The sequence below is a fragment of the Ranitomeya imitator genome, chromosome 1 (assembly GCF_032444005.1).
Source record: "Ranitomeya imitator isolate aRanImi1 chromosome 1, aRanImi1.pri, whole genome shotgun sequence".
Lineage (NCBI taxonomy): Eukaryota > Metazoa > Chordata > Amphibia > Anura > Dendrobatidae > Ranitomeya > Ranitomeya imitator.
This window is the reverse complement of record NC_091282.1, coordinates 761,694,856-761,707,482: the sequence shown is the minus strand read 5'-3', so window position 1 is coordinate 761,707,482 and position 12,627 is coordinate 761,694,856. Positions and strand designations below refer to the sequence as shown.

Genomic DNA, 12,627 nt, shown 5'->3' with positions numbered 1-12,627 from the left:
GTTATTAGATCGCCCCTCAGTCGTCTTTTTTCTAGACTAAATAATCCTAATTTCGCTAATCTATCTGGGTATTGTAGTTCTCCCATCCCCTTTATTAATTTTGTTGCCCTCCTTTGTACTCTCTCTAGTTCCATTATATCCTTCCTGAGCACCGGTGCCCAAAACTGGACACAGTACTCCATGTGCGGTCTAACTAGGGATTTGTACAGAGGCAGTATAATGCTCTCATCATGTGTATCCAGACCTCTTTTAATGCACCCCATGATCCTGTTTGCCTTGGCAGCTGCTGCCTGGCACTGGCTGCTCCAGGTAAGTTTATTATTAACTAGGATCCCCAAGTCCTTCTCCCTGTCAGATTTACCCAGTGGTTTCCCGTTCAGTGTGTAATGGTGATATTGATTCCCTCTTCCCATGTGTATAACCTTACATTTATCATTGTTAAACCTCATCTGCCACCTTTCAGCCCAAGTTTCCAACTTATCCAGATCCATCTGTAGCAGAATACTATCTTCTCTTGTATTAACTGCTTTACATAGTTTTGTATCATCTGCAAATATCGATATTTTACTGTGTAAACCTTCTACCAGATCATTAATGAATATGTTGAAGAGAACAGGTCCCAATACTGACCCCTGCGGTACCCCACTGGTCACAGCGACCCAGTTAGAGACTATACCATTTATAACCACCCTCTGCTTTCTATCACTAAGCCAGTTACTAACCCATTTACACACATTTTCCCCCAGACCAAGCATTCTCATTTTGTGTACCAACCTCTTGTGCGGCACGGTATCAAACGCTTTGGAAAAATCGAGATATACCACGTCCAATGACTCACCGTGGTCCAGTCTATAGCTTACCTCTTCATAAAAACTGATTAGATTGGTTTGACAGGAGCGATTTCTCATAAACCCATGCTGATATGGAGTTAAACAGTTATTCTCATTGAGATAATCCAGAATAACATCCCTCAGAAACCCTTCAAATATTTTACCAACAATAGAGGTTAGACTTACTGGCCTATAATTTCCAGGTTCACTTTTAGAGCCCTTTTTGAATATTGGCACCACATTTGCTATGCGCCAGTCCTGCGGAACAGACCCTGTCGCTATAGAGTCACTAAAAATAAGAAATAATGGTTTATCTATTACATTACTTAGTTCTCTTAGTACTCGTGGGTGTATGCCATCCGGACCCGGAGATTTATCTATTTTAATCTTATTTAGCCGGTTTCGCACCTCTTCTTGGGTTAGATTGGTGACCCTTAATATAGGGTTTTCATTGTTTCTTGGGATTTCACCTAGCATTTCATTTTCCACCGTGAATACCGTGGAGAAGAAGGTGTTTAATATGTTAGCTTTTTCCTCGTCATCTACAACCATTCTTTCCTCACTATTTTTTAAGGGGCCTACATTTTCAGTTTTTATTCTTTTACTATTGATATAGTTGAAGAACAGTTTGGGATTAGTTTTACTCTCCTTAGCAATGTGCTTCTCTGTTTCCTTTTTGGCAGCTTTAATTAGTTTTTTAGATAAAGTATTTTTCTCCCTATAGTTTTTTAGAGCTTCAATGGTGCCATCCTGCTTTAGTAGTGCAAATGCTTTCTTTTTACTGTTAATTGCCTGTCTTACTTCTTTGTTTAGCCACATTGGGTTTTTCCTATTTCTAGTCCTTTTATTCCCACAAGGTATAAACCGCTTACACTGCCTATTTAGGATGTTCTTAAACATTTCCCATTTATTATCTGTATTCTCATTTCTGAGGATATTGTCCCAGTCTACCAGATTAAGGGCATCTCTAAGCTGTTCAAACTTTGCCTTCCTAAAGTTCAATGTTTTTGTGACTCCCTGACAAGTCCCCCTAGTGAAAGACAGGTGAAACTGCACAATATTGTGGTCGCTATTTCCTAAATGCCCAACCACCTGCAGATTTGTTATTCTGTCAGGTCTATTAGATAGTATTAGGTCTAAAAGTGCTGCTCCTCTGGTTGGATTCTGCACCAATTGTGAAAGATAATTTTTCTTGGTTATTAGCAGAAACCTGTTGCCTTTATGGGTTTCACAGGTTTCTGTTTCCCAGTTAATATCCGGGTAGTTAAAGTCCCCCATAACCAGGACCTCATTATGGGTTGCAGCTTCATCTATCTGCTTTAGAAGTAGACTTTCCATGCTTTCTGTTATATTTGGGGGTTTGTAACAGACCCCAATGAGAATTTTGTTACCATTTTTCCCTCCATGAATTTCAACCCATATGGACTCGACATCCTCATTCCCTTTGCTAATATCCTCCCTTAAAGTGGACTTTAGACAAGACTTTACATAGAGACAAACCCCTCCTCCTCTCCGATTTTTACGATCCTTTCTAAACAGACTGTAACCCTGTAAGTTAACTGCCCAGTCATAGCTTTCATCTAACCATGTCTCGGTTATTCCCACTATGTCAAAGTTACCTGTAGATATTTCTGCTTCTAGTTCTTCCATCTTGTTTGTCAGGCTTCTGGCGTTTGCGAGCATGCAGTTTAGAGGATTTTGTTTTGTTCCAATCTCCTCACTGTGGATTGTTTTAGAAATGTTCTTACCTCCCTTCTGAGTATGTTTTCCTGGGTCGTCTTTGTTCGAGTCTAATGTTTTTCTTCCCGTCCCCTCTTCTTCTAGTTTAACGCCCTCCTGATGAGTGTAGCGAGTCTTCTGGCGAATGTGTGTTTCCCAGGTTTGTTGAGGTGTAGTCCGTCTCTGGCGAGGAGTCCATCATACCAGTAATTCACACCGTGGTCCTGGAATCCAAATCCTTGTTGTCTGCACCATCGTCTTAGCCAGTTGTTTGCATCAAGGATCCTGTTCCATCTCCTGGTGCCATGCCCGTCTACTGGAAGGATAGAAGAAAAAACTACCTGTGCATCCAGTTCCTTTACTTTCTTCCCCAACTCTTCAAAGTCCTTGCAGATTGTCGGTAGGTCCTTCCTTGCCGTGTCATTGGTGCCAACATGTATCAGAAGAAATGGGTGGACGTCCTTGGAGCTGAAGAGCTTTGGTATCCTATCGGTCACATCCTTGATCATCGCACCTGGAAGGCAGCATACTTCTCTTGCAGTTATGTCCGGTCTGCAGATGGCTGCTTCGGTGCCTCTCAGTAGTGAGTCTCCCACCACCACCACTCTTCGTTGCTTCTTGGCTGTACTTTTTGCTGTCACTTGTTGCTGTGTGCCCTTTTCTTTTTTGCTTGCTGGTATTGCTTCATTCTTAGGTGTGCCATCTTCATCCTCTACAAAGATTTGATATCGGTTCTTCAGTTGTGTGGTTGGTGATTTCTCCATGGTCTTCTTGCTTCTTTTGGTCACATGCTTCCACTCATCTGCTTTTGGAGGTTCTCTGACACTTTTTGCACCTTCTGTGACCAGTAGAGATGCTTCTGTTCTGTCTAGAAAGTCTTCATTCTCTTTGATGAGTTTCAAAGTTGCTATTCTTTCTTCCAGACCCCGCACCTTTTCTTCTAAAAGGGCCACTAGTCTACACTTCTGACAGGTGAAATTGGATTCTTCTTCTGGTCGATCTGTGAACATGTAGCACATGCTGCAGCTCACCATGTAGGTTGTCACATCTGCCATGTTGCTCCTAGATCCTGCTGACTTGCTGTGTGTTTTCCTTCTTGTGTAATCTACTCAGCCAAGCTCTCTTGCAATAATGTCCTACAGGCAAAAATTTGGTGATGCTTTCGAAGCAGCTGGTCCCGGCTGTACCCAACGATCTTCTAGCTTAGGGAGACTTCGCTTCTCCCAGAAGGCACCTGGAATATGCAAATTAGCCTCCTGAAGCTTGAATCCCTGGTTTGGTGATGCTTTCGACCCGCCGCCATTCTACCTAAAGATATTTATTTTTATTTTTTTTTTTTTGTCAAGACGTCTGGGTGTTGGTAGAGTGAGTTTAGATTTTTACTCCAGCCTTTCTTGATTTTAGAAGGGCATGACATGCCTATATCTGTGTCTCCTCCTCCTTTTACTCCTCCACCTCTTTTTTTTTTTCGCATGACTATATGTAATTGTGACTTTTCCATCTGTTTGTTGTGTCTTCTGAGGAGTTTGTCAGCTTTTGGACACCATTTAAGGTGTTTTCTATGTGTTCTCCATGTGTTTGTATGTGTTTGTGTTTGCCTGCCGTTGGTTTCAATGGGGTTCGACGGTGTTCGTCGAACGTTCGACGAACATTTCGTCGAACACGTCCCTGTTCGACAAACCGAACCCGAACACTAGGGAGGTGGCTCAACACTAGAAGTGACATGACACCCAGCAGAGGGAGACAGGGAGACAGAAGGGACAAACTTCATGGAAAGGGAGGATTTCAGCTATGCAAAACCCTGGAACACATAGCAACAATAAACAATATGAGAACTGCAATACAGCATGTAAAATGTACAGGACAGTCTGTAAAACGTCTCATTCATGGGACATAACAAGGGGGCTGTTCTGCTCCTACCTGCAGAGGAACTCGCATACAATGTTGCCATTTATAAGCAGCACAGGCAATGTCCACAGACTCTATGAAGCTGCTGTGTCTTCACAATTAGCTTGCTAGATATTTCTTTCTCTGGAGTGTAAGCTGTATACTCTTCTTGGTTGCAGGCCACTCTTTCCACTATTCTGACTCTTCAAGGCAGTATGAGTCTAAATCCTTAGCCATCAATCTCTTAGGGTGGTTTCACACTTGCGTTTTTGTCTGCAGCGTTTTTTGCACACAAAAACGCATGCGTTTTTTTTCCCTATATTTAACCTTGAAAACGCATGCGTTTTTTGTTGTACGCGTTTGGTCGCGTTTTGAAACGCATGCGTTTTTTTGCTGCATGCGTTCTTTTTCAGAAATGCAACTTGTAGTATTTTTGAGAGGCTTTTTTTGACACATAAAAACGCATGCGTTTTCATGCGGTTTTTTTGTGTCAAAAAATACATTGGAGTCAATGGAAACGCATCTTGCCTTGCACAGGTGTGTCCTATGGAGGACAGAGAATGAACTTCAATCCAATATTGCAGCCAGCATGCAGCCAGCGGGTAAGGAAAGGGTGAATCAAAAACCTAAAAACCCCGCCTCCATGGCTGAAGATTGTTCCCTCCAAATTCAGGTGACAGTGTCCCTTTAATTGACTTCTGTGGCCAAACAAAAAAAGTAGAATGGATCAGCACAACCTAAAATATCAAATGCATAAAGGAGACGAATGATGGCTGCAGTTCAACATAAATACACCACAATGTAAAAGCAAACACTGAATACAGCAATAATTTCACTATTGCTACACATCAACTGTTTCTTTACAATATTAATAGGATATAAGAGTCTGATAGTGGAGATTGCTCAAAACAAGGGTCTTTCAGGGCTGGGAAGTAATCACAAAGGAAAAGAACCAACCAACCAAAAATTCCAGAATAAAAATATAAGTACTTTATTGAATAACAATATTAATAACAATAATTGGAACCAAAAGGACAATGTATATAAAAAAAAAAATTTTAAATATATTTTTTATATATAAGTTCATGGATTGATCAATGCAGCTATGCATTGATGCACTGCAGATCCGGCTGTCAGTCCAAGTGTGGGGGCGTGGTTACAGCTGCCACTCACAGTGCTACACTGGCCGCCTCTATGACTGACAGCACCTATCGCCAGTAACTTGCAGGGTTATAGGGTTAATAACCTAACCCTATATCTGACATGACAATTAATTATGGAAAAACCCAGCTATATACAGAATATTCATCATTTATGTATGACACAATTACTTTATAATTGCAGCTTTTTCTTTGGACATTCAAACAAAATATTGAACGTAATGAAGAAGAACCAACTGACACATGACTTGTTTTTGGATTGGTGAGTGGAGATTTCTTTTACTATACTGGTGATAGTGAAGACAATCGGGTGAACAGTGAAGGACGCTTTATGTGGCGCTTTAGGTGGTGTGGCCTCTTTGCGTAGGTGTGGGAACTAATTTTGCGACCATATAAATATTGTGGCTACGATTCACCAAGACTGGCATTCTTAACCCCTTACCGGCATCGGACGTACTATACCGTCCGATGCCGGCTCCCCTGCTTTGATGCAGGGCTCCGCGGTGAGCCCGCACCAAAGCCGGGACATGTCAGCTGTTTTGAACAGCTGACATGTGCCCGTAATAGGTGCGGGCAGAATCGCGATCTGCCCGCACCTATTAACTAGTTAAATGCCGCTGTCAAACGCAGACAGCGGCATTTAACTACCGCTTCCGGCCGGGCGGCCGGAAATGACGTCATCGCCGACCCCCGTCACATGATCGGGGGTCGGCGATGCGTCTGGATGGTAACCATAGAGGTCCTAGAGACCTCTATGGTTACTGATCGCCCGTCGCTGTGAGCGCCACCCTGTGGTCGGCGCTCACAGCACACGTGCAATTCTGCTACATAGCAGCGATCAGCAGATCGCTGCTATGTAGCAGAGGCGATCGTGCTGTTCCTGCTTCTAGCCTCCCATGGAGGCTATTGAAGCATGGCAAAAGTTAAAAAAAAAAGTTTAAAAAAATGTGAAAAAAATAAAAAAAAAAGGAAAAGTTTAAATCACCCCCTTTTCGCCCCAATCAAAATAAATCAATAAAAAAAATATCAAATCTACGCATATTTGGTATCGCCGCGCTCAGAATCGCCCGATCTATCAATTAAAAAAAAGTATTAACCTGATCGCTAAACAGCGTAGCGGGAAAAAAATTCGAAACGCCAGAATTACATTTTTTTGGTCGCCGCGACATTGCATTAAAATGCAATAACGGGCGATCAAAAGAACGTATCTGCACCGAAATGCTATCATTAAAAACGTCATCTCGGCACGCAAAAAATAAGCCCTCAACCGACCCCAGATCATGAAAAATGGAGACGCTACGAGTATCGGAAAATGGCGCAATTTTTTTTTTTTTTTTTTAGCAAAGTTTGGAATTTTTTTTCACCACTTAGATAAAAAATAACCTAGTCATGTTTGGTGTCTATGAACTCGTACTGACCTGGAGAATCATAATGGCAGGTCATTTTTAGCATTTAGTGAACCTAGCAAAAAAGCCAAACAAAAAACAAGTGTGTGATTGCACTTTTTTTGCAATTTCACCGCACTTGGAATTTTTTTCCCGTTTTCTAGTACACGACATGCTAAAACCAATGATGTCGTTCAAAAGTACAACTCGTCCCGCAAAAAATAAGCCCTCACATGGCCAAATTGACAGAAAAATAAAAAAGTTATGGCTCTGGGAAGGAGGGGAGCGAAAAATGAACACGGAAAAACGAAAAATCCCCCGGTCATGAAGGGGTTAATGAAAGATACGCTGGAGTAAGATGCGCCAAATTCATATGCGTTTGCCAAGTAATGCACCCATTAATAACTTTAGCGCATCTTTCAGCAACAAAAACAGCTCTGCAATAAGGGACTGGAGGACACAGGGCCCTCACCTACCATATGCATTTAGAGAGCCCCTTAGACCGTGACCATGAAGTATCAGACCTGGACCTGATGACAGATCCTAATTAAAACACTGATTTTTGTTCACTTCCAGGGTTGAGACTTACGGCCCGGTAATACGAATCAATAATTTATACACAGTAACAATTTTGACAGTGAGTCCAGAATCAGTAAAGGTAAGAAACTCACAAGCTAAATAGAATTTTGCTTTATAAATCAATCTGACTGTTGTAGTGCAGTGGGGTTATGCAGTACAACAGATAGGCAGGGACCTATCTTCTTGAACCAACCAAACAAAACTCATAGCTGGTGGCTGCAACCCTCAGATGTCAGCTTCTGCAAGGTTGGTTATCAAGAATAGAGGGGTCCCCACAATGTTTTTTTAATTATTTAAATAAATAATAAAAAAACGGCGTGGGGTCCCACAATTTTTGACAACCAGCCTTGCTAAAGCTCACAGCTGGGAGCTGCTATTCTCAGGCTGATAAGGGCCATGGATATTGGCCATGCCAGCCTAAAAACAGCAGCCCGCAGCAGCCAAGAAAAGGCGCATCTATGAGTTGCACCAATTCTGGTGCTTTGCCTGGCCCTTCTCACTTGCCCTGTAGCGATGGCAAGTGGAGTTCATATTTGTGGGGTTGATGTCAACTGACAGGTGACGTCAAGCTCACGGCTTAGTAATGGAGAGGTGTCTAGAAGACACATATCCATTACTAATCCTATAGTTATATGTTAAATAAAGACACAGCCAGAATAAAATCCTTTATTTGAAAAAATTACACAGATGCCTTTAATATTCTAAATTAAACCATACTTACTGCAACACCTCATTTCCTGACGCCCTTGATCTCCTGTAATGAAAATAAAATAAAAAAGCAACAATATACCATACCTGTCCGTCGCTGTGTCCCATACTGTAATCCATGTCTGGGGGCTAAATAGTTTTCAACTTGGACGGTGCCAAGATGCGACCATCTCGGCTGAAAACCACTGGTGAATGAGCTGATGAGAGCGCAGCATCATTCACCAGCGGTGACATCATCGAGGCCGGGCTGAACAGCGGTGACTTCAGGACCATGGGAAAATGCCGGTGATGATGTCACCGCTGGTGAATGATGCTGGGCTGTGCTGGTTTTTAGCTGGGATGGTTGCATCTTAGCACCGTCCAGGTTGAAAATTATTTTGCCCCCAGACATGGATTACAGCGTGGGACACAAAGACGGACAGGTATGGTATATAGTTGCTTTTGTATTTTTTTTTATTACAAGAGATCGAGGGCATCGGGGAATTAGGTGTTGCAGTAAGTATGGTTTAATTTGGAATATTAAAGGAGTCTGTACATTTCTTAAATAAAGGATTTTATTCTGGCTGTGTCTTTATTTAACATATAACTGTAGGATTAGTAATGGATATCTGTCTTATAGACACCTCTCCATTAATAAGCCGTGGGCTTCATGTCACCTGTCATTATAGAGGTGACATCAACCCATAAATATCAAGCCCACTTGCCACTAATACAGGGCAAGTGAGAAGAGCCAGGCAAAGCGCCAGAATAGGTGCATCTAATAGATGTGCCTTTTCTGGGAAGCTGTGGGCTGCTGTTTTTAGGCTGGGGGGGGGGGGGGGTGGCAATATCCATGGCTCCTTACCAGCCTGAGAATAGCAGCCCCCAGCTGTGAGCTTTAGCAAGCCTGGTTGTCAAAAATGGTGTGACCGCACGCCGTTTTTTAAATTATTTATTTAAATAATTTAAAAAACTATGTTGGGACCCCCCTATTCTTGATAACCAGCCTTACAGAAGCTGATAGCTGAGGGTTGCAGCCGCCCGCTGGGAGTTTTGTCTGATTGGTTCAAGAAAATAGGGGGGAAACCCGCATCGGGTTTTTCATTCATTTATTTAATTTGATCGCAGGCGGCGGCTGTGGAATTCCCCGATCATCAGCTCCTGCTGTCACTGTTATTAGTGTCAGCAGGTGTCGCATGATGGGGGTAAGAGTCCCAAAAGCCCCCACCTGCTGTCATATTTCAGACATCATTCTCCTCTGCTTACGCCGATCGCCGGCAGAGCAGGGGAGAATGATGAGAGCTGGCTTCAGCACCAGCCGCCAAGGAATAGCGCTTACTGTAGCGCTTCTTTCCCGGCAGCCATTTGTGTGGTACTGATGCAACAGATGGGTGGCACATGGTTGCCACACGTGTGCCGCACATAGTACACAGACGGACACGGATATCTCCGGTACCGTACAGATGGTTGAGGAGGATAATGCTATGGGGGCATCCTCAGTTCCTTAATTCCTTTGAAAGGCAATCTTAATACTTCAGCACAAGATGTTGTGGACAATTGTAGCTTACATCTTTCTGGGAACAGTTTGAGGAAGACTATTATCTGTTCTCCATGACTGTGCCCAGTGCGCAATCTCCATACAGACATGGAGGGGGAGTGTGGTGGAAGAATAGGGTGGATGTTGCTCAAGATTCATTCTGAGAAAGGAGATTCTGTATTCTGTACTTCTGTACTGATACTGTACATTTATATATTGTAGGAAGTTTTAATGTCTCCAAAATATCTGAGGGATTGGTATTACGATCGTCTATTTAGTCTGTTTGGAGAGCGGTAAGTACAAGATGCAGTATATGCAGAAAAGCATTGAGTCACACATCTTAGTTATTAAATTCAGTTTTTTCCTTCAGCCTCATTGCCCCAGGGTAAAAAATCTGTCCCCTCGAACCCACTATATAAAATCCGGCCACCCGCACCCCCGTGTATAACATCCGGCCCCTCGCCCCCAGTGTATAACATGTGGCCCCTCTCCCCCAGTTTTTTACATCCGGCCCCTCGCCCCCAGTGTATAACATGTGGCTCCTCGCCCCCAGTTTATAAAATCCAGCCCCTCATTCCCATTGCATAATGTCAGGCCACCCGCGCCCCCAGTGTATAACATTCAGCCCCTCGCTCCCCAGTGTCTAATATCTGGTCCCTTACCCTCAGTATACAACATCTGGCCACCCGTGCCCCCAGTGTATAACATTCTGGTCTTCACTACCCCAGTGTATAATATCTAGCCCCAATCCCCAGTGTATAAAATCCAGCCCCACGCCTGCAGTGTATAGCATCTGTCCCCTCACCTCCAGCATATAACATCTGTCCTCTCGCCCACAGTATGTAACATCCGTCCTCTTGCCCCAGTGTATCAGTGTATAACATCGGGCCTCATTGCCCCCAGTGTGTAACATCCATGCCCTCGCTTCCAGTATATAGCATTGGGTCCCTTCCCCCTAGTGTATAACATCTGACCCCTTGCCCCCAGTGTATAACCTCCGGTCCCATTGGCCCAGCATATGACCTCCATCCCCTTGTCCCAAGTGTATTGCCCCCAATGCATAACCTCTGGGTCCATTGCCCCCAGTGTATAACCTCCGGTCCCATTGCCCCCAGTGTATAACTTCCGGTCCCATTGACCCCAGTGTATAACCTCCAGCCTCATTGCCCCCAGTATATAACATCCAGCCCCCCTGTCATGCCGTCTGCCTTTACTATCAAGTGACAGACTGGCCGGAGGTCCAGAGCTCACTGATACCAGCGCGGTCCTGTAATAGGAGCCACCGGGGTAACAAGTCCATTCATGACATTTCTTTCCTCCAAAATCTTCCTCCATCCCCTGTGAGTGAAAATTATTATTGAGAAGTGGAAGGATCTGCAGCAACTCAGTCATGAAGTGGAGACCCCTTTAGCAGAGCTGTTTTTATGTTTGTTTGTTTGTTTGTTTTTTAAATCGTTTTGTTGAAGATTTTTTAAAAAAAAACATCATTCCACAGATCTAAATGTGCATAATACAGTAAATCACAGAATCACTTACAGATAACTCTATAGCAGTGAACTCAAGAATAAAGAATGTGCATAGCAGACATAATAAAAGAACAGATACCTAAAACATGCCATAACATCAGAGTAACATAGTAACATAGTAACATAGTTAGTAAGGCCGAAAAAAGACATTTGTCCATCCAGTTCAGCCTATATTCCATCATAATAAATCCCCAGATCTACGTCCTTCTACAGAACCTAATAATTGTATGATACAATATTGTTCTGCTCCAGGAAGACATCCAGGCCTCTCTTGAACCCCTCGACTGAGTTCGCCATCACCACCTCCTCAGGCAAGCAATTCCAGATTCTCACTGCCCTAACAGTAAAGAATCCTCTTCTATGTTGGTGGAAAAACCTTCTCTCCTCCAGACGCAAAGAATGCCCCCTTGTGCCCGTCACCTTCCTTGGTATAAACAGATCCTCAGCGAGATATTTGTATTGTCCCCTTATATACTTATACATGGTTATTAGATCGCCCCTCAGTCGTCTTTTTTCTAGACTAAATAATCCTAATTTCGCTAATCTATCTGGGTATTGTAGTTCTCCCATCCCCTTTATTAATTTTGTTGCCCTCCTTTGTACTCTCTCTAGTTCCATTATATCCTTCCTGAGCACTGGTGCCCAAAACTGGACACAGTACTCCATGTGCGGTCTAACTAGGGATTTGTACAGAGGCAGTATAATGCTCTCATCATGTGTATCCAGACCTCTCTTAATGCACCCCATGATCCTGTTTGCCTTGGCAGCTGCTGCCTGGCACTGGCTGCTCCAGGTAAGTTTATCATTAACTAGGATCCCCAAGTCCTTCTCCCTGTCAGATTTACCCAGTGGTTTCCCATTCAGTGTGTAATGGTGATATTGATTCCTTCTTCCCATGTGTATAACCTTACATTTATCATTGTTAAACCTCATCTGCCACCTCTCAGCCCAAGTTTCCAACTTATCCAGATCCATCTGTAGCAGAATACTATCTTCTCTTGTATTAACTGCTGTACATAGTTTTGTATCATCTGCAAATATCGATATTTTACTGTGTAAACCTTCTACCAGATCATTAATGAATATGTTGAAGAGAACAGGTCCCAATACTGACCCCTGCGGTACCCCACTGGTCACAGCGACCCAGTTAGAGACTATACCATTTATAACCACCCTCTGCTTTCTATCACTAAGCCAGTTACTAACCCATTTACACACATTTTCCCCCAGACCAAGCATTCTCATTTTGTGTACCAACCTCTTGTGCGGCACGGTATCAAACGCTTTGGAAAAATCGAGATATACCACGTCCAATGA

General features: G+C 43.2%; 1 protein-coding gene across 2 annotated transcripts in view; it reads left to right on the top strand.

Moving 5' to 3' along the window:
- Nucleotides 1-12,627, top strand: part of LOC138645893 (cholesterol 24-hydroxylase-like) — a 61,065-nt gene that overhangs the window by 23,781 nt on the left and 24,657 nt on the right. The window contains exons 2-4 of one of the 2 annotated variants that reach the window (XM_069735388.1): nt 5,781-5,858; nt 7,558-7,639; nt 10,007-10,077. The exons of the other annotated variant lie outside the window; for it this stretch is intronic. Coding sequence (XP_069591489.1) covers nt 5,781-5,858; nt 7,558-7,639; nt 10,007-10,077 — 231 coding nt within the window. The remainder of the gene's footprint in view (nt 1-5,780; nt 5,859-7,557; nt 7,640-10,006; nt 10,078-12,627) is intronic. 2 annotated transcript variants of the gene reach the window in all.